Source organism: Podarcis gaigeae (assembly GCF_964106915.1).
Source record: "Podarcis gaigeae genome assembly, chromosome: 16".
In the NCBI taxonomy this organism is placed as follows: Eukaryota; Metazoa; Chordata; class Lepidosauria; order Squamata; family Lacertidae; genus Podarcis; species Podarcis gaigeae.
In genome coordinates, this window is record NC_139693.1 from 9890671 (window position 1) to 9912891 (window position 22221).

At 50.2% G+C, this 22221-nt stretch overlaps 1 protein-coding gene across 3 annotated transcripts in view; it reads left to right on the top strand.

The window, feature by feature from the left end:
- TRIM46 (tripartite motif containing 46) overlaps positions 1-20861 on the top strand; it is a gene marked incomplete at its 5' end in the record, with an annotated part of 24828 nt that extends 3967 nt beyond the window's left edge. For all 3 annotated transcript variants that reach the window (XM_083715620.1, XM_083715622.1, XM_083715621.1), the window contains 9 exons: positions 1485-1740; positions 3276-3622; positions 4753-4896; positions 7064-7159; positions 9032-9285; positions 10936-11057; positions 14822-15121; positions 17654-17951; positions 19321-20861. In XM_083715620.1, the coding sequence (XP_083571746.1) occupies positions 1485-1740; positions 3276-3622; positions 4753-4896; positions 7064-7159; positions 9032-9285; positions 10936-11057; positions 14822-15121; positions 17654-17951; positions 19321-19696 (2193 nt within the window). In that variant the 3' untranslated portion in view covers positions 19697-20861. The remainder of the gene's footprint in view (positions 1-1484; positions 1741-3275; positions 3623-4752; positions 4897-7063; positions 7160-9031; positions 9286-10935; positions 11058-14821; positions 15122-17653; positions 17952-19320) is intronic.
- Positions 20862-22221: the final 1360 nt, after the last annotated feature.

Sequence of the window (22221 nt, forward strand, 5' to 3'; positions counted from 1 at the left end):
GTGGGTGATGCTATTTTAGCGACATCAGACTTCATAACCTGAAGAGATGAATATAAATCTCAAGGCAGAGCCTGTATTTTTTTTGGGTTTTTTTGGGGGGGTATAATTGCAACTAGCAACCAGGATCCTTTCCCTTAGCCGCTGCAGGGAAACACTTGCCTCCCCTGCACATTGGCCATGGAACAAAGCATGTTGCAAAGGATTCTGGGAAGTGTTCTAAGGCGCACCGTTGGTCTGTTCTTCCTACGGGCAGCACAATAATAATTAAAATAATTTATTATTTGTACCCCGCTCTTCTGGCTGGGCTTCCCCAGCCACTCTGGGCGGCTTCCAGCAAAGATTAAAAATACATTAAAATGTCACACATTAAAAACTTCCATAAACAGGGCTGCCTTCAGATGTCTTCTAAATGTCAGGGAGTTGTTTATCTCTTTGACATCTGATGGGAGGGCGTTCCACAGGGCGAGGAGGAAGCCGCTATCGTTATTATTTTTAATTATTATTTTTAATTATTATTTTGCCCTGTATTTCCTCCTCCCCCCCCACCCTTCCTTTAAGCCAGTGGTTCCCAAACTTTTTCGTTTATGCCTTGGTTACATAAACACATCCACAGCACCCCCTACAAAAAGTACTGTTCAGAGCAGTCAGGATAGCTCAGTTGGTAGAGCATGAGACTCTTAATCTCACAGTAGTGGGTTCGAGCCTCCTGCAGCCTCCTACATTGCAGGGGGTTGGGCTAGATGACCCCTGTGGCCCCTTCCAACTCTACAGTTCTGTGATTCTTTGAATAGCGGTTTGCATGACGACCCACTAAGGAAGATGGTAACGTGATAAAATTCAAAACAGGAACAAAAAAGGGTGTGTGCAGCGCGTGTGCGTGAACTTAGCAGTGCTCAGTTTATTCTTTTGGTTGCTATTTCATCAGCGTCGTTAATTTTTGTTTAATAGATTATAAATGCCCTATTGGTTTGTTAATCGTGTAAGACAACTTTTGCTTTCATTGCCATGCTCAGCTTGTTTTTGTAGTTGTTGCTTTGCTAACGGTGTTTCATAGGTTGCAACAGTTAGGCTGATGATTTGTTAATTGTTCTGTGGGATTTATGCTGCATTTGTGGTGTTGTGTTATTGCTATTCACTGTTTGTAAGCCGCTTTGGGATTCATTCGAACGAAAAGCGGCGCAGGCATGCAGTAAATCAGATCAAAGCAAAATTAATTGAACATGCGTTCAAAAGCCAATTAAAACTATTCAGCCTTAAGTAATTGAACAAAATTGATCCAGCGATACCAGCTTTTCAGTCTGGTAATCATTTACACCCTCAGCACCCCTTGTTGTTGTCCCCATACCTCTTAGCGCCCTTCCACGAGGGATCCCAGAGTATGTTATAATACTGGTGTTGAGTTAGAACCAGCCTCTATTTGCAGGAATCATGGTTTTGTTCTCTTGAACCCTCTTTTCCTTTCCACTCCTTCCTTGTCCCTCCAGACCAGCATGAAGAACATGGAGAGGGAGCTGTTGTGCCCAGTGTGCAAGGAGATGTACAAGCAGCCCCTGGTGCTTCCCTGCATGCACAATGTCTGCCACATCTGCGCCACCGAGGTCCTGCTGCAGCAAGGCTACGTCTGTCCGGACCCCACCTCCGAGCCCACCTCGCCGGCCTCCACGCCAGCCACGCGGAGCCCTCGCCTGGGCCGCCGGGTCATTCCCAAGCCAGAGCGCCTGGACCGACTCCTCAAGTCAGGTGGGGAGGAGGGCAGTGTAGCGGCACCCTCTGCTGGCGGGGGAGGGACACGTAGGATGAGGGCACCCCCTCCTGGTGGAAGATGGGACATGGGTGGTGCTGTGGTCTAAACCACTTAGCCTCTTGGGCTTGCCAATCCAAAGGTCGGCGTTTCGAATCCCCGCAATGGAGTGAGCTCCCATTTGCTCTGTCCCAGCTCCTGCCAACCTAGCAGTTTGAAAGCACACCAGTGCAAGTAGATAAATAGGTACAGCTCTGGCGGAAAGGTAATTGGTGTTTCTGTGTGCTCTGGCTTCCGTCACAGTGTCCTGTTGTGCCAGATGCAATGCAGTCATGCTGGCCACATGACCTGGAAAGCTGTCTGTGGACAAATGCCGGCTTCCTCGGCCTGAAAGCGAGATTAGCACTGCAACCCCATAGTCGCCTTTGACTGGACTTAACTGTCCAGGGGTCCCTTACCTTTAACTTTACCTGGTTGAAGGTAAAAGCGGTTGGGCCGTAGGAATGTTTGCAGTTCATGCTGCAAGTGCAATCCTTGCCCCGAGGATGTTACAAATTAAAATTTGGCACCAGGGAAATGTTGTGGGAGGAAAGTGGAAAGAGGGGCTTTGGGTTATCAGCAAGATCTGGAGGGCCCACAAGTTCCTCACACCTGCTTACATGCCACAGTCAGACGAGGAAAGTCCAGGGAAAGGATTTCACTATTGTCAAAAGGAAAGGGATGTCCATCAGTCTTTTGTCTCTCAGCTACTCCTGGGTGTTCACATGATGAACCTGTTGTCACAACAGAGAGGCCCCGTCCCTGACTTTGGCTTGTGTATCTCCTCCATCTGAGCTGAACGCAAGCAGGCGAAGACTACGCCTGCTTTTAGCCTTTTGCTCCTCCCACTTCAGTCCTCTTCTGGTCCCGGGAGACAGTGGAGACAGAGACGAGGCAGGAGAGGAGGTGTGGAAGCCCGTGACTCTCCACCAGCCTGACCCATCTCTCTCTCCTCCTGTAATTGTTCTTCACCCTCCAATCCTGCAGCTTCTCCTGCCTCTCGCCTCCTAGCTGTTACAGGCTCCCCCAGATCCTTTTCCCAATCCCACTCCTCCCAGTGGCCGCTCATCAGTATGCAGCCACCGCTCCTCAGCGTCCAAGCCAGTCCCTGACCGCATTTCATTTGTGATCCCTGATTGGCTGGGACACTTGTCAAGGACAGGAGTGGGGAACCTGTGACCCTCCAGATGTCGACGGACTACAATCCCCATCACCTCTGACTGTTGGCCATGCTTGCTGTGGTTGATGGGAGTTGGAGTCCAGCAGGACGCGGGAGGGCTCGCAGGTTCCCCACACCTGATTGGCTGGGACATGATTCTAGGACAAGGGTGGGGAACCTGTGACCCTCTGGATGTTGCCGGACTACAAATCCCATCAGCCCTGCCCATGTGCCAGTTTCCCCGAGGCTGATGGGAGTCCCTGCATCTTCTGGGGAAGCATCTTCTGTGTGCGCAATGTCACCTTGCCTTGTGTTCTGGTGTCCCCGTGCTTGCAGGTTTCGGCACATACCCGGGGCGCAAGCGAGGCGGCCTCTTGCACCCCCAGAGCGTGCTCTTCCCCTGCCCGCTGTGCCAGAGGGATGTGGACCTGGGCGAGAGGGGCCTGGGCAGCCTCTTCCGCAACCTGACGCTGGAGAGGGTGGTGGAGCGCTACCGCCACACCATCAACGTCAGCGCCGCCATCATGTGCCAGTTCTGCAAGCCGCCGCAGCTGGAGGCCACCAAGGGCTGCACCGAGTGCAAATCCAGCTTCTGCAACGAGTGCTTTAAGCTCTACCACCCGTGGGGTACCCAGAAAGCCCAGCACGAGCCCACCCCACCCACGCTCACGTTCCGGCCCAAGGTAAGGGGCTTCCTCCAGCTCCTCCGAGGGCCAGGAGGGAAGACTTTTTATTTGAAAGTGACTTGGAAACAGCAACTCAGCCAGGCTGGTGACTGGGAGCGGCTGCCAGGACCATAAAGTACCGGTTCTAAAGGATCTACATTGGCTCCCAATATGTTTCTGAGCACAGTTCGAAGTGTTGACGCTGATCTTTTAAAGCCCTAAACCAGGGGTCAGCAAACTTTTTCAGCAGCGGGGCAGGCCACTGTCCCTCAGATCTTGGGGGGGGGGGGAGGCGGACTATATTTTTTGTGGGGAAATGAACTAATTCCTATGCCCCACAAATAACCCAGAGATGCATTTTAAATAAAAGCACACATTCTACTCATGTAAAAACACCAGGCAGGCCCCACAAATAACCTAGAGATGCATTTTAAATAAAATGGCACATTCTACTCATGTAAAAACACGCTGATTCTTGGACTGTCCGCGGGCTGGATTTAGAAGGCAATTGGGCCGGATCTGGCCCCTGGGCCTTAGTTTGCCTACCCATGCCCTAAACAGGCTCTGTATACCTGAAGTAGTGTCTCCAGCCCCATCGTCTAGCCTGGACACTGAGATCCAGCTCCGAGGGCCTTCTGGTGGTTCCCTCCCGGTGAGAAGCGAAGTTACAGAGAACCAGGCAGAGGGCCTTCTTGGTAGTGGCACCTGCCCTGTGGAATGCCCTCCCATCAGATATCAAGGAAATAAATCTGACTTATCTGAAATAAAAGATATCTGAAGGCAGCCCGGTTTAGGGAAGTCTTTTGTAATGTTTTATTATGCTTTCATATATGTCAGAAGCAGCCACATTTCTCCCAATCCAGGGCCTTTCTCAAGCGGTACGCATTAGGAATGTTCCTTGGTCTTGTTTCTTGTTCCTGAAGGCCTTTTTCCCCTCCCAGAGAGCTACTAAGGTACACTTAGGCGCTTTCCAGTTCATTTGCAGCCCGTGGGTCTGAGGCTTCCTGTTTTAAAGAAACAGAAACGGATTCAAAGGGAAAGTCCTCATCCCACAAAGATTAGGCAGCCTGCGTTTGTGTCTGTGAGTGCCAGGGACTTCGAACAAAGTAAAACCGTGACTAACCTGCCTCCTTCTGTGTCCTGCGCAGGGTCTGACGTGCCCAGAACACCGGGAAGAGGTGACGCATTACTGCAAGAGCTGCCAGCGCTTAGTCTGCCAGCTGTGCCGTGTTCGCCGGACGCACACGGGCCACAAGATCTCGCCCGTCGTCAGCGCCTACCAGGCCCTCAAGGTGAGGCTTTCTGTGGGATTTAATCTGTCTCCTTCATCCTCACCTCTGTCTGCCCGCCCGGTTCTGATAAAATGGCTGAGTTGAGAAAGGGAGGTAGAGAAGTTGCTGGCCCAGAGATGGAAAGACGGAAAAGTCCCCACCAAAGCAGAACGGCAAGTTAAACCCATGGATTATGTTGAGATGGCGAAAATGACTAGAAATATCAGAAACCAGGAAGACCAAGGTTTTGCTAAAGACTGGAGGAAATTTATTTTATACCTGGAAGAGCGCTGTAAACAGCTGAGCTCTTTAACAGGGCTGAAATAACACTTGTGAGTTAACAGAGACTTACGATATAAAATATAAATGGAATAAATGGAGGACATGAAATATGCAGCAGGAAATGTTAAACATGGAACCCCTGGGAGGGAGGTCCAAGGATGTCAGGGAATCTTGTGTCTATTATTTCTATGGTTAATTACATCTGATTGAGAACGTTAAAAAATAATTGGAAAATCGAAAAGATTTTGTTAGATGTGCAAATCTAAAAAGAAAGAAGTTGCCATATAGCGAGTGAGACCAAATGGTCCATGTAGCTTTGTGTTGCCTCACTGATAAATATTGCCACAGACATTTCTGACATCATGGTCTTTCCAACGAGTGGCTCCTGTCCAGGTTTGTTCATTGTCTTACTTTAAATGTTGTGAGGATCCCGTGTCCTTTTAAAATGTATTTTTTTGGAGGGGGTGTTATTGGGTTATTGTTTTTATTTTGATTATGTATTTTGTGGTTTCATATTTTGATTTTATTCTGTGAACCACTCTGAGACCTCCGGATATAGGGCGGGATATAAATTCAATCAGTCAGTCAGTCAGTCAGTCAGTCAGTCAATCAATCAATCAATCACCTGGTACCTTCCTGCATGTGTTGCACTGCTGACCTATGGCCCTTCTCTTAAATATGACAGCAAGATTCTAGTTCTCATGGTTCTGAGTTAAAGGTTTTAAGTTTTTAACAGGGTTTTAAACAGGGGCATAGGAAACTGCCTCATACTACTCACACTGACTGGCAGCCATTCTTCAGGATTTTGGGCAGCAAGTCTCTCAGGTATACCTACAGGGGCCGGGAATCGAACCTCCAACCTTTGGCAAAGCAGATGCCATGTTCTGCCACTCTGCATCAGCCTTCCCCTAGGAAGCACTTAAGATTTCCATGCTTATAGGGCTGGCTTCAGTAGGGACGTCGGATGCCGCCTTATTCAGAGCCAAAGCTTTGGTCCACCTAGCTCAATATTGCCCACACTGACTGGCAGAAGCTCTCCAGGGTTTCAGGCCTGGAGTCTTTATCCTCAGGTCTGTGCAGAGATATGTATGTTGAACCTTCTGCTTGTAAAATAGGCTGAGGGATGGCCTTTCCATCCAAATTGTGGAATCTGGAGCAGCTTAGGTTGTAACAGACTGATGGGGTGGTTTGCGCCTGTATTCCATTTCATTTTACTTTTAATTTGCATACCGCCTTTCTATATTGCTATACCGAAGATGGTTTACAGCAAGAAAATATAACAACAAAGATTGCACACCTTAAAATAATCTAATCCAATACAAAAAGTCACAATAAAACAATAAAACTTTAAAATGGTACGGCTTACATCGAATAAAGCGATATTCAGTCATCTATTAGCATATAACAGTATACAGTAAAGTTAACTGCCAAAACATCAGCAAATTATAATTAAATAGAAATTCACTATATCATGCAGACCCCCATTTAATTCAATATCCCATCCTCCTGCTGCTTTCCCCTATTTTGCCTTTTGACAGTCCCTCCATAGTAAACATCCCGGCAATGAAACAGCCCAATATTGCCCAGCCAGTTTTCTGACTGAGCGGGGATTCGAACCTTGGTCTTGTAGGTCCTAGTTCAGCACTCTTAACTGCTACTCTGGTTCTCTTTGGCACAAATGTACGCGTCTCTGCCGCATCTGGAGCAGCGTATTTTGGGTCTGTATCATTGGGGTGGCGTGTGTTGGCTGTGGGGCAGGGGTAGGCAGAGGAAGGAGGAGTGGGTGACTCTCAAGGGATCGGGTGGGGTGGGGGTGGCAGAATCGGGGATCCTCAGAGCTTGGTGTCAAATGTGTACCATAATGCTTTGCTGCTCACATCGCTCTCTCTTTTCCTTGCACATCCAGGATAAACTGACCAAAAGCCTGACTTACATTCTGAGCAATCAAGACACAGTCCAGGCCCAAATCAGTGAGCTGGAAGAGACCCTGCGACTCACCGAGGTACAAACTGCTCTCGCGTCCATTGTTCTTGTTTCACATTTCCTGCTTCAGATGGAGCGGGGCCGTCTGTCATTCCAGTTCCCTCGTCCCAAATATGTTTTGAAAGGGTTTCAGAAAGAGAGGCTGCGGTTCTTCTTATTACCTGTCTTCAGGCGATTGTGTCAGATGGCAAGCAGATAAATATGACATTTAGAAGACATCCGAAGGCGGCCCTGTACAGGGAAGTTTTTGATGTCTGATATTTTGCTGTGCTTTAAATATTTTGTGGGGAGCCACACAGAGTGGCCGGCGCAACCCGGCCAAATGGGCGGCATATGAATAATCCTCTTCTTTGGCGATCCCTCGTAGCCGAGTAAGATTGTCTTCCATAAACACGGTTTTCAAAAGTGAGTCCATAAGTGACTGTGGAGGCCAATTCTGGATCCACACCTCCTTCCACAGTGGGGACATAGGTTTCTGGGTGGGAGTTGATCATGGTGAGGGTTTGCCAAGCGTGCCTTCCTCTTAGCACGTTTCTCCCTTGCGTCCTGAGTTTGAGCGCCTTCAAAACCCACAACACCATTGGCAAAGGCTGTTCTCCAACTGGAGCGCTCGCAGGCCAGTGTTTCCCAGTTGTCGGTGTTTACGCTGCATTAATAATAACAACAAAATTATCACATGGGAGATGGAGCAAGCCTGTTTTCTGCTGCTCCCGGGGGTGTAGGGCTAAAAACCAATGGATTCAAATGACAAGAAAGGAGATTCTGACTAAACGTCAGGAAGAACTTTCTGACGGTGATTGCTATTTGACAGCGGAACTGACTTGCTCAGAAGGTGGCAGACTCTTATCTGCTGGAGGGTTTTCAAGAGAGGCTGGATGACCATCTGTCAGGGAGTCTTCAGCTGGGATTCCTGAATGATCCTTGGTGTCCCTTCTAGTAGCTGAATGAGGAGCAGAGCCACAGATGACCCTCTGCAAACCAGAGAGCTGCTGCCACCACCACTTTTTGTCCTCTGTTTTGTGGGATGTGATACATAAGTAGCAGTCAAGTACAACATTCCTTGTTTCCCTAGAGTGGACATGTGGGGGAATGTTTGGCCCAGCCAGTCAGAAATTTCCTGTTTCCTCCTGGCTGGGACATACTTCCTTTGCATGTGACTAGAGGTGGGTGTGACCTCACCTGCCCAGGTAACAAAAGGACAAGGCACGCTGCCTCTCTCTCTCTCTCTCTCTCTCTCTCTCTCTCTTTGACTTCCTCTGTCTTTTTAGCTAGATATGCTCTGTTGGCTCTCAGCCAACAGAGGACACTGGGATTATCCCCATATGGGATAGATCCACATGTATATATTCTGTAACTAAGTCTGCCTTCGGGGATCCAACTGTGAACTGAATGTGAGTAAACTACTTTTATTGGCTTTACTCAAGATTGTGGCGTGTTTTTCCTTTTTAAGAGGGATATAAGGGAACTTGCCAGGAACCTAATAGTAAGAGGCTTACACAAGTCTGCAACCAGCTACTCGCCGTGCATTTAAAAGGGGAATGCAAAACTCTGCTAAGTTAAGGAACTTGCTAGCGCAAGTTAGGAAGGATGTTAATAAACAATATAGTGGTACTCTGGTCACAAACCTAATTCATCCCGGAGGTCCGTTCTTAACCTGAAACCGTTCTTAACCTGAGGTACCACTTTAGCTAATGGGGCCTTCTGCTGCCGCCGGCGCGCGATTTCTGTACTCATCCTGAGGTAAAGTTCTTAACCCGAGGTACTCGTTCAGGGTTAGCGGAGTCTGTAACCCGAAGTGTTTGTAACCCGAAGTGTTTTTAACCCGAGGTACCAGTGTATATCCCCTCCTGCCTCCCTGAACGCAGTCCCCACGTGTTTTGCCTCCCTGCAGGCGAATGGTGCCCAGGCCAAGGAGGAAGTGGCCCGGCTGATGCGCGGCCTGAGCGCCCTCTTGGAGGAGAAGCAGTCGTCGCTGCTCAACGCCATCGAGGAGTGCCGGCAGGACCGTGTCTCCAACCTGCGGGCGCAGCTGCACGAACACCGTGCCATGATGGAGAACTCCGGCATGGTGGGCTACACCCAGGAGGTGCTCAAGGAGACGGACCAACCCTGTTTTGTCCAGGCTGCCAAGCAGCTGCATAACAGGTGTGTGTGTGGATGCAACAAAGTTAAAATGGCACCCAGGGAAGTTCGTACCATAATGGGAGAGAGCTAAATCCCCGGGAGCTTGCTTCCCTCAACTTTTTCTTGGCAGGTAACACAAACGTGTGTTTCCTAACGTCTTACTGGTCAGTTATTGTCGGCAGCTAGGTGAGAAACCTAGCACTGGAAGTTTCTGGAAGGAGCACCTGCCACCATGTGGCAGTGGAAAGTTTGGCAGTTAGCTCTGGTAGAAAAATCGAGCAACAAGTGTCAGCTTTCGAGGGGTTTCTTACGGCGGGTCGGTATTCCTTCATTATGCCAGTGCTTTTTTCTGAGGGGACGCAGGGGTACGCATACCCCTAAACATTTTGTGAATTGAACAGGAGAAGAAACTAAAAATAATTAAATTTTTAGTTTCTTCTCTAGCACGGTGAATTGTCAGTTCCGTTGCTACCCCTGATGGCGGCTACATTTCCTGTCACAACATTTTCTGAGTCTCAGACAGAAGCGAGCGTTTAATGTGTGAAGCAGTGTGGAATGTGGGTGTGTGGTGTTTTACTGATGAAAGTTTGGCCTCATTGAGGGGCAGTATTTCAATATGAGTAGGAAAACCAAACTGGAATGCAGTTTGTAATGCCTTTAATAATGACAGAAGCAGGCATGTGCGGAACGAGAATGTTGTGTGTTGAGAGATAGTAACGTGGCCCAATGCCTTTTGTTGTTTCATCATGTGGCACACCCAGTGGTGTATATAAAAATTCAAGTCAACATGCCAGTACATTGGTCAAAAAGCTGTGGTTCTGTTATGCAACAGGTACTGGGGCGCAAAATGAACATTAAAAAAACATTGTACAGTGGTACCTCGGGTTAAGAACTTACCGTATTTTTTGCTCTATAAGACGCACCAGACCACAAGACGCACCTCGTTTTTGGAGGAGGAAAACAAGAAAAAAAAAATCTGAATCTCAGAAGCCAGAACAGCAAGAGGGATCGCTGCGCAGTGAAAGCAGCAATCCCTCTTGCTGTTCTGGCTTCTGGGATAGCTGCGCAGCCTGCATTCACTCCATAAGACGCACACACATTTCCCCTTACTTTTTAGGAAGGAAAAAGTGAGTCTTATAGAGCAAAAAATACGGTAATTCGTTCTGGAGGTCTGTTCTTAACCTGAAGCACCACTTTAGCTATTGGGGCCTCCTGCTGCCGCCGCGCCGCCGGAGCACGATTTCTGTTCTCATCCTGAAGCAAAATTCTTAACCCGAGGTAATATTTCTGGGTTAGCGGCGTCTGTAACCTGAAGCACATGTAACCCGAGGTACCACTGTAGTTAGGAAAACTAATGCAATATTCCCCACGTCTGAATGACCCCTGAGCACAAATAATGAGAATAGTACAGATATATTGAAGAGAAGAGTGTATCTCTACCGCGGTTCAGCCTCACCTGACCTTTGCCCTCTGGGTGCTGTTGGGCTTCGTCTCCCATCACCCCCAGCGCGAACAGCCAATGGGTCAGGGTGATGGGAATCGTAGCGCCCAGCGCCCAGAGGACGCAAGGCTGGGCAGGACAGTAGGTCTCGGACCTGCCTTGGGAAACTGGTCCTCTTTGCCTGACCCCCTCTTTCCTTCCACCAAACCCCCCACCCCACCCGCCGGCAGGATCGTCCGGGCGACCGACTCCCTCCAGGTCTTCCGCCCGGCAGCCAGTTCATCTTTCAGCCACTTCCAGGTGGATGTCAGCCGAGAGCTGAAGCTGCTCACGGACCTCACCTTCATCAAAGGTACGTACGGGATGTGCGGCGGCCGAGGGGGCTTTGGCGTGGTAGGAAGCGGGCCTCTAAGGGATGGGGCAGCAGGGTCCTGGCACCCTTCCCTTGCCCTCGCGTTCTGTGCCGGTGCCATTTCCGCCGGAGGAAATCCTCACCCGGTCCGGTTTGCCGAAGGAACCGCCGACCTTGCGTGAAAAGCAGCGGGCGCAGATTTGTTTTTGATCGTAGCAGGACAAGCGAATTCCTCCTTGCCTGGGGCCTGTGAGGGGTGACCCCCTCCCAGGAGCCCTGGGGCCGCCCCCTAACAGTGGGGCTTGGCCTGCGCTGTGATTCTCCGAGGGAAGGTAGCTTTTGCCGATCTGACAGATCACGGCCCTTGGGCGCGGAGGGTAAGTATGGGGGCTTTCCCCCCCCTCTTCCATTCTGCTTCATCCCATTCCCACTTCACGCATCCCCCTCCAGACCCAAGGTGGGCTGGGTGGGTGTTCGATTCCCCCGCCACCCCGTATCTCACATCGCCTCTGGACCGCACCCTGGGATTCTTGGCCCCGGTCAGCTACATCTCACCCCCCTGACCTGCGACCCCTGCATCCCATGATCCATAGCCCACCCGATATTCCAGGCGCAGCGCCCGTCCCCCCAGCGGCCCACCTCCGCCCCGTGCCTGGCTGTTGACCCATCTCAGACCTGCTTTACCTCTCTTTGTTTATAGGCTTTGGCTGCTGCTGAGTCATCATCGAAGTAAAAAAATGAGGCAAGTCATTTCCCGCCCAGCTGACCCCCTCCCTCCACCTCAGCCCTCCCTGAGCCGCCTGACACACTCTCTCACTTCTCTCTTTCTCCTCCCTCTGCCCCCATCGCCAGCCCTCGCGCCTCCATCCTGCATCCTTCGCCTGCATCTTCCCGTCCCCCTGTGTGGCTTATATTTGGTTCAGGTCCTCAAGATGCTCAGGCCGGGCCAAGCACCTCTGAGCGCGTGCAGAGTAAAAAAAAAAGACTGCTCGGTCGCAGGGTTCCTTCCCACTCACCGCTGATTCTCGATTTAGGTTTTGCTGTCAATGGTGTCCAAATACAGTGGTACCTCAGGTTAAGTACTTAATTCGTTCCGGAGGTCCGTTCTTAACCTGAAACTGTTCTTAACTTGAAGCACCACTTTAGGTAATGGGGCCTCCTGCTGCCGCTGCGCCGCTGGAACACGATTTCTGTTCTCATCCTGAAGCAAAGTTCTTAACCTGAAGCACTATTTCTGGGTTAGCGGAGTCTGTAACCTGAAGTGTATGTAACCTGAAGAGTATGTAACCTGAGGTACCACTGTAAGCGTTCACGGTTGGGACAACGAAATAGTTTCGGTTTCTTCCGCAAGGCATGACACAGAGGGGTGCTGGTTTGGCGTAGAGAGTTCTAGGGGTCCTATGTGCTTCACTGCCCCTTCCTTGCCCCCCAACTAAATTTAGTTCTTCCCTGCTGTTTCAAAACTCAAAAGCTTTTCTCCCAAAACAGTGGTACCTCGGGTTAAGTACTTAATTCGTTCCGGAGATCCGTAGTTAACCTGAAACTGTTCTTAACCTGAGGTAACACTTTAGCTCATGGGGCCTCCTGCTACCGCCGTGCGATTTCTGTTCTCATCCTGAAGCAAAGTTCTTAACCCGAGGTAATATTTCTGGGTTAGCAGAGTCTGTAACCTGAAGCGTCTGTAACCTGAAGCGTCTGTAACCCAAGGTACCACTGTATCTTGGCTTCTGCCAAAACTCTCCATTGTATAATTCAGGGGTTTCGGCCACAATTCAGCCCCTTCAAATGTTGCTGGATTCTAAGTCCCATCAGCCCCGGAGGCAATGGGGTTGCAGGAAAGCAAAATTCTAGAGGGTTGGCTACCTCTGGTTTTCATTTAAACATTTCTGTCCTGTCTGAACTGGGGGCCACCCTTATTCCTGGGAAGCAAGCCAGGCAGTCGCCTGAGGTGACAAAATACCAGGATCGAGTTGGTGAGCTGCCTCAGCTGTGTAAATATCATTGAATAATAGAATCGTAGAGTTGGAAGGGACCCAAGGGTCATCTAGTCCAACCCCCTGCAATGCAGGAATCTCAGCTAAAGCGTCCATGACAGATGGCCATCCAACCTCTGCTTAAAAACCTCCAAGGAAGGAGAGCCCACCGCCTCCCGAAGGAGACGGTTCCATATCGGAGAGAGACTTCCTGTAGTTTGTGGAGATCTGTTGTGTTCTGGAGGACATCAACAGCAAAATCATCGTAGAAAGGCATTAGGCCTCTGAACACCAGTTGGGGAGAATTGAGGTTGCGTAGGGCTGTGTACCAGCGTTAGACAAATCCCAGATCCTGAACTGAATGGGGCTGATCCAGGGTTTGCCTGGACAGGGCTGAGGTAATCCTGAATCGCCCCAGGATGGAGCCACCCAGAGGAAAGTGGTGCTCCCAGAAGAAGACACTTTTTGATTTTTTGACGATTAGCGGTCTGGGTTGAAGGGGCCAGGACTCTCAAGCAACTTTACTCCCTGGTGCCCAAACAAAAACATGGATAATACCCTTTTAATTCTCTGGCTTTCTTCCTTCACCCTTTTCATTTTAGAGGTCCCGGGTTACATCTAACTGAATTTTTACACGCATTGAAACAAATGTCATATCCATTCATTTTTCAATGGGGCCTAACACTGGTGACTGGATACAACCGCCTGAATCTTGTTTTTGAAAATCACCTCCCTCCTCTGCAAAATATTACAGTCTTCTTCCAATTTAACCAACAAACTGATCAAAAAAATCTGAGGTTAATTAACTCACGTTGCCTTTCTAGGCCCCACTGAATGCAGTGGGACCAATTCCTGCGGTGGACTGCAGTTTAAGTTGCATATTTTGTTTCCAAAAGGGTTCGTTTCTCTTTCCCCATCATCACCAAGAAATAATAATAATAATAATAATAATAATAATAATAATAATTTATATACCGCCCATCTGACAAGGTTGCCCTGGCCACGTTGGGCGGATTCAAGCGAATTAAAATACAGTAGAACTTCAAACGTTTAAAACTTCCCTATACAGGGCTGCCTTCAGATGTCTTCTAAAAGTCAGACAGTTATCTCCTTGACATCTGATGGGAGGGCGTTCCACAGGGCGGGCGCCACTACTGAGAAGGCCCTGTGCCTGGTTCCCTGTAACCTCACTTATCGCAGTGAGAGAGCCGCCAGAAGGCCCTCGGCGATGGACCTCACTTTCTGGGCCGAATGAAACTTACTAGTCGCTTCATTTTTTACTGAAAGCAACTCAAAGGGACTTGCGGCAATCATTCAGTCCCCTTTTATTCATTTTTGGGTCCTACGGCAGGAGTAGGGGAAACTCATATCTGGCTCCCCAGTCCTCTCCATCGATGTCCTGGCCCTCTCAAGGCCATCACCATATCGCCTCAGCTCTCTCCTTCTCTTCCGTGTCTATCCAGCCATGGTCTGTCTCCTCCTGCCTCGATGCCACCGCTCTTCCTCTCCTCTTCCTCCTCCTCTCTTTCTTCCCCCTTTCCCTTCCCACCCTGCTCCCCGACTCTCGCACTCAGCCTCTTTCTGCTCCCCGGAGTCTCTCAGCAGCTTGCCCCGTCTTCCCGACAGCTCTCCTCCCCACCCCGTTTTTTCGCCTTCTGGAACCCCCTTAGCCTGTAGCTGGTTGTCTGTCGGTCCGTGCGGAGCGCCCGTTGCCTGTTGTCCGTGGCGGCGCCTGACATCGCCTGTCTTTGCCCCCTCTCCCTCCTTCTTTCTCTCTCTCCCCCACCGCAGCGCCGGAGGCCCCCGTGATCGACACACAGCGCACCTACGCCTACGACCAGATCTTCCTCTGCTGGCGCCTGCCGCAGCACTCGCCGGCGGCCTGGCACTACACGGTGGAGTTCCGGCGTGCCGAGCCCAAAGGGAAGGCGCTCAAGCTGTGGCAGCGCCGTGAGGAGGTGCGTGGCACCAGCGCCATGGTGGAGTACCTGGACACCGACTGCGTCTACGTCCTGCGGGTCAAGGGGTACAACAAGGCCGGGTTCGGAGACTACAGCGAGGACATCTACCTGCACACGCCGCCAGCGCCCGGTAAGACCATAGCTGTCAAGCGTCCCTTATTTGGAGGGACAGTCCCTTATTCCAGCACCATGTCCCGCTGCTGTCCCTTATTGATGGATGTCCCTTAAATTTCCCGGGTTTCAAAGGAAGCAGCTCCTCTCCCTCCCTCCCTACCGGCCAGGGAGGAGGGAGGCTCCAACTGTGTTGTTTGGCTGCCCGGTCTGCCCTCCTCCGGCCTCCTCTCACCAGCCTCCGCCCCCAGGAATCCCTCCCCACCGGGACTGGTGGGAGCCTCAGGCCCTTCCGCCACCATCCTCCTCGCCGCCGGCGAACTGAGCGTCTCTGCCTGGGGCCTCCCCTCTGCCCGTCACCGCCGCTCCCGCTCCCACTAGGCTGTACTGCAGCTGTGCTGCTGAAGGACCCGAATGAGATGGGCAGCCTGGCATGGTCTATGAATTGCTGAGGAGCCTTGAGAGGAGAGCGAGGGCAACCATAGAGAAAGCAGTTCAGAGAGAGGAGGAAGAGGAGGAGGAGGAAGAGGCGTGGGCAGGTGTTCCAAGGGCTACAAGGGAAGGACCGCAAGCACTTCTCCCATAGATTTGTAGTGGTAGACTAGCATAGATGGTCTGATCTGCAGGTTTACTTCGGGCGCTATTCCCCCCCCCCTTCCTCCCGCCCCACCTGATGGAATTGAGAGCTGCAGATGGAGCACGAGAGAAAAGATACAGAACTGCAGCAGCATCTTCGTAGCTTGGACTTCGTTTTGTGCGAAAAGTGGTTGCTGCTTGTAGTTATTTAATTGCAGTGTTTCATCGGCTGGTGTCTTGAGCAGCAACCTCTGGAAACGAAGGGCTAAAAACCAGCGCTGCTCTCCAAAAATTATCTGGTCCCTTTTAACTGGTTGACTAAAATCCCTTATTTTGGCTGCTGGTCCCTTTTTTTTTCAAAGCTGCTGGTCCCTTATTTTCAAATCTGTAAGTTGACAGCTATGGGTAAGACCCTCCTAAAAATATAGGCAGTCTGTCTTTCTGACAACCAGGGCAGCCCTGGGCACATTTACCTGGAAATACTGAACCAGCTTCAAGGTTCTTTGGGTCCAGGGGACCTCGGGGACCAGCTCAATCACTGAGATTATCTGCAGGCGTGTCGTCAGCCCTTTCCCGAGTTGGCAACAACGAGAAACCAAGCCATTCGAGCCATTGGCCCGGTCCTGTGGAACTATCTGCCCCATGAAATTCGGCAGACGCCTTCTGTGCCAACTTTGAAAAGCCTGCTGAAAACTTTCCTATCCCACCAGGCAGGCGGCGAAGAATGCGTCCTTCCCCAATGGTTAATTCATGCCTGTTTCAAGCTTTTGAAAAATATTTTAAACTTTTTTTATGGTTTTACAGTGGTACCTTGGTTCTCAAATTTAATCCGTTCTGGAAGTCCGTTCCAAAACCAAAGTGTTCCAAAATCAAGGCGCGCTTTCCCTTAGAAAGTAATGCAAGACGGATTAATCCGTTCCAGACTTTTAAAAAATACCCCTAAAACAGCAATTCAACATGAATTTTACTATCTAGCAAGACCATTGATCCATAAAATGAAAGCAAAACCAATGCACTGTACTGTAAAATCAATGAAACACATATTGTAGATGATAAAAATGAAAATGTATCTTTTTTCTTACATGCACTGTCTAAAGTGGCTTTGCAGCTTTTATCCATTTCCGCAGTCACACAATCAATCAATCAACCAAGCAACCAGTAGCTGAACTGGGTTCCACATAGTCACTAAAACAAAACAAAAAAAGCACCACAAAAATGCAAAATAAATAGCATAAACAGACAGTCCTCAGCGTGTGGCACTCAGAAAGAAAGTGTGGCACTCAAATCAGAAGTGTAACACTCAAATTGGAGCACGTTCACCTTCCAAAAAAAGTTTGCAAACCGAAACACTCACTTCTGGGTTTACAGCGTTCGGGTTCCAAGTTGTTCAACAACTAAGCTGCTCAAGAAACAAGGTATCACTGTCCTGTACGGTTCTTGTTTTATTGTTATTGTTTATTGAATTTGTATACGGCCCTTCATCGGGGTGGTTCACAGTTTTACTGCTGTAAACCACTTGGCTATTTTTAAATGATGTAGCGGTATACAAATATTTGAATGAATGAATGAGCCCCATCTGCACTGTAGGTTTAAAGCAACATCAGACCGCTTTAGAAAGCCAAAAAGTATCCTGGGAACTCTTAATATTTTAAGGGTGCTAGGAGTTGTCAGGAGAACCCTTATTCCCTTCCCAGGACTACAAATTCCCAGAGTGGTTTAACAATCAGTGCCTCTTCCTAGGGAACTCTGGGAATTGTAGCTCTGTGGTGGGGAATAGGGACGTCCTAATGACTTTTTGCACCCTTGACAAACTACAGTTCTCAGAGTTATTTGGGGGAGAATCATGGCTGCTTAAAGTGTCGATGTGTCTAAAGTTTCTACACCTCAGCAGCTTTTTTGGGGGGACGGGTTCTTCCTAGTTAAGATTCTTTCTCCTTTTCCTTGTGCCTGCCTCCCACCTTCGCCTTCTCCCAAGTGCTGAACTTCTTCCTGGACAACCGGTGGGGGTTCAACCGGGAGCGCCTGGCGATCAGCAAGGACCAGCGGGCCGTCCGGAGCGTGCCGGGGCTGCCCATGCTGTTTGCCGCAGAGCGGCTGATGACCAGCTGCCACCTGTCGATCGACCTGGTGATTGGGGACGTGGCCGTCACCCAGGGGCGCAGCTATTGGGCCTGCTGCGTGGACCCCAGTTCCTACCTGGTCAAGGTGGGCGTCGGGCTGGAGAGTAAGTTGCAGGAGTGGTTCCAGGTACCCCAGGATGTTGTGAGCCCCAGGTGAGCAGCGGCTGTTCTGGAGGGGGAAGAGGGGCAGGTATTCTCAAGGAAATTGTGTTTTTAATTTCATAAAGTTTATATATACAGTGGTACCTCGGGTTAAGTACTTAATTCGTTCCGGAGGTCCGTTCTTAACCTGAAACTGTTCTTAACCTGAAGCACCACTTGAGCTAATGGAGCCTCCTGCTGCCGCCACGCCGCCGGAGCCTGATTTCTGTTCTCATCCTGAAGCAAAGTTCTTAACCCGAGGTACTATTTCTGGGTTAACGGAGTCTGTAACCTGAAGCGTATATAACCCGAGGTACCACTGTATACAGAAAAACCTCCACCAAACTGTATTGCAGAAGGGATATTGATTAGGATATTGACTGTAATATTGATCAGCTTATTGATCAGGGTATAAATAGAAATACTGCTGTATTGCAATAGCTCAGCTGGTTAGAGCGTGATGCTGATAACGCCAAGGTTGCTGGTTCAATCCCCATATGGGAGAGCTGCGTGTTCCTGCATTGCAGGGGGTTGGATTAGATGATCCTTAAGACCGCTTCCAGTTGGAATAATAATAATAATAATAATAATAATAATAATAATAATAATAATAATACTGTACCCCACCCATCTGACTGGGTTGCCCCAGCCACTCTGGGTGGCTTCCAGCATAATAAAAACACTGCAAAACGTCAAACATTAAAAGCTTCCTGATACAGGGCTGCCTTCAGATGTCTTCTAAAAGTTGTATAGTTCTTTATCTCCTGGACATCTGATGGGAGGGCATTCCACAGGCTGGGTGCCACTGCCGAGAAGGCCCTCTGCCTGGTTCCCTGTAACTTCACTTCTCGCAGGGAGGGAACTACCAGAAGACCCCCAGAGCTGGACCTCAGTGTCCGGACTGAATGATGAGGGTGGAGACGCTCCTTCAAGGAGATAAATAACTGTACAACTTTTAGAATCATCTGAAGGCAACCCGTTTTTTGGGAAATTTTTAAATGTTTGCTTTGTCCCTTTATGTCTTGTTGGAAGCTGTCTGATCTGACTGGCAACCCAGCCAGATGGGCAGCGTATAAGAAATAAATGATGACGATGATTAACCGTCAGTCGCTTCTTGCGAAGGCTTATCTTTCGGCCCAGGCTGGCTGGGGGCTGATGGGAGTTGGAGTCTGAAAACACCTCGGCCATGGCTGGCTCGGAGCTGGTGGGAGCTGTAGTTCTTGGACTCCAGCTCCCATGGTAAGGAAGACCCTGAGGTTCCCAGGGGGCTGGGGCCTTGACCACGGTGCGAGCCAACTTCCTAGGCTCACGTGCCATCGGACTTGTTGCTCTGAGTCCTAACTCCTCCTCTCCCCTTGCCTCCTCGTTCCCTGCGACTCAGATACGACCCTGACAGCGGCCATGACAGCGGCGCCGAGGACACCACCCTGGACACGGCGCCGCCTTTCGCCTTCCTGACCATCGGCATGGGCAAGATCCTCCTCTCGCACGGCGTGGCGCTGACCTCGCGGGACCCCGGCAACTGCACTGTGCCGCTGCCTCCCCGCGTGGGCATCTGCCTGGACTATGAGCGGGGCAAGGTGACGTTCTTCGACGCCGTCTCCTTCCGCAGCCTCTGGGAGTGCGGCATCGACTGCTCGGGACCCGTCTGCCCTGCCTTCTGCTTCATCGGCGGCGGCGCCCTGCACCTCCAGGAGCTGGTGGCCAACCGACAGGAGCGGAAGGTCACCATCGGCGGCTTCTCCAAGATGGACTGAGTGTCTCTTGGCATCTCTTGGCGCGAGGGAGGCGGAAACCGAGCGGGAGGCTGCCTCCGGTGCACGAGAACAGTCATCCCTCCCGCTAAACGGGCCTCTGAGCGCCTGTTGAAAGCGGCGGAGGATGCCCGGGGCCTACAACAAAATGGCCGCCCTTCCGCTCGCGGGCCATACTGATGGCGGGCTGATGGACCTTCCAGCGGATAGAAGAGACTCTGCCTTTCGAAAGACCGCAATCCTGTCGTAGACCTCCCCTCGTAGAACGTTTGCTGTGGAGATAATTTTGTGGGGGACGGGGACGGGACAGAGCGGGGTGCTGCCCCCATAAGCTGCACTGTGTGTGCTTGTGGGGGGCAGGAATGTCTTTCTGTTTCATCAGGTCCTTTGTTTTTCCTACCCCCGCTATGCCCCAACATCTTTTCTGGTCCCTCTGTGTCCTTGTGCCTTGGGGTGGGGGGCGCTTTCCCAGTTGGGATGCTTGCCCCAAAGACTCTGAAGGAACCTAGCTCCCTGTGGGGCAGGAATTTTCATCTGTGGAGGAGGTAAGGATGTTTCGTTTGATGCATGGACGAATTAGGGATGTTTTTAATCACATACAATCTCCCTTTTTAAAACTCTGTAATCCATCTGTGCTCTTCCCCCTACATCTTTCCATCGACACCCCACCACCAGCGATGGGGTGATTGGCACCTGTCGCGTCTCTCCTGGTCTGACTCCAATTTTGAACTGAATGTTTTTTAAAGCTCCCCCCTTCCAAAGAGCCCCCTCCCCAACTTTGCAAGTCTTGCAAGGCCTCACAGGTGCCTCACCCTCCTCATTTTTGGATCGAGTCCCATCTCTTATCTTGTCTACATGATGTCAAAGTCTGTTTTTTCCAATCTGTCTTGGGTTTTGCAAACCGTGGATTTCTGGATTTTTGGCAAAGGGTGTGAAAGGGCAATGGGATGAATAAGTCACCCCTGTTTGGGGGGGGGAATTGAGAGTCCCCCTCCAAGGGAGAAAGGGAGGGGGGTGGGACAGAGGGGGGTGGGCAGGGGTGAACTAAGGCAATCAAAACTGTTTTCGTGCAGGTTTAAGATTTTATAGTGTAGATCTGCCTGTTCACTTCAGGATTGTTGTGATATTAAAAACAAAAAACATTAAACGGAATGGTGAATCGCACCCGGCTCTCTTCTGACTGACTGCATTTGTTTTCTGGATGTTGCTTCTCCAGGAAGGTCCCTAAAATGGATCCTTCACACACCTGAAATCTCCTCACGGTTCCCTAGGGAAGCCTCATTTCACACCCAGAACATAACACTATGGTTTCCACTATTATTCACTATGATTCTAAGTTGCAATGCCTGGTTTTCTTTTGAATGTCAGTGTGTAAGGAGAACAGACATCCCCGCAGGAAACCCCCCCCCCACTCCCTGATAGCTGCTACCCCCCCCCCAAAAGAAAGTAAGGTGAGTCACTTTCAGCCACCATTAAGGGCCTCCTAGGTAGAGATGGAGGGACGCAGGTGGTGCTGTGGGTTAAACCACAGAGCCTAGGACTTGCCGATCAGAAGGTCGGCAGTTCGAATCCCCGTGATGGGGTGAGCTCCTGTTGCTCAGTCCCAGCTCCTGCCAACCTAGCAGTTCGAAAGCACGTCAAAGTGCAGGTAGATAAATAGGTACCGCTCTGGCGGGAAGGTAAACGGCGTTTCTGAGCGCTGCTCTGGTTTGCCAGAAGCGGCTTAGTCATGCTGGCCACATGACCCGGAAGCTGTACGCCTGCTCCCTCAGCCAATAAAGCAAGATGAGCGCCGCATCCCCAGAGTCGGTCACGACTGGACCTAATGGTCAGGGGTCCCTTTACCCTTACCTTTAGGTAGAGATGGGTGGATCCTTCTGGCCTATGCAGACGTGATCTAGTGGGTCCTTCTCCTGCACATGTCAGAGAATAAAAGGGCGTGTACGTTTGGACGGAGCAAGAGCCTCAGGCCCTCTGTGCCTCTCTATGCGGCCCTCAGAACTGTCCCTGGGCCGCTCGGTTCTTTCAACAGGTGTTTGGTTCTGGCAATAGCCAGCAGAGGGCACTGCAGCACTAGGAACAGAGATATTTAAGTTTATGCTGTTCCAGCCAATAATTAATTGCTAGTTTTGTTGTGACTTGAGGGAGTTTCCACAGGGCAGCCTTTTGCAGGTTCGTACCTGCAGAGTGAGGGTTGCAGAGAGGTCATGGCATTTTTGCAGTGTTTTCTGTTTGCAAATGCAACAACGAAAGAAGGAAGTCTGGTAACATCTTAAGGGATAGGCTCCATTATTATGGCATGCACTTTCATTTGCTAGAGTCTGCCTCATCCATGATCTGAACAAAGGCTACTGTCTAGTAGTAGTAGTAGTAGTAATAATATAAACATTCATAATCATAATCATATTAATTTATTATTTATACCCCACCTAGCTGGCTGGGTTTCCCCAGCCACTCTTGGTGGCTTCCAACAAAGTATTAAAATACAGTGGTCTGTTAAACATTAAAAGCTTCCCTAAACAGGGCTG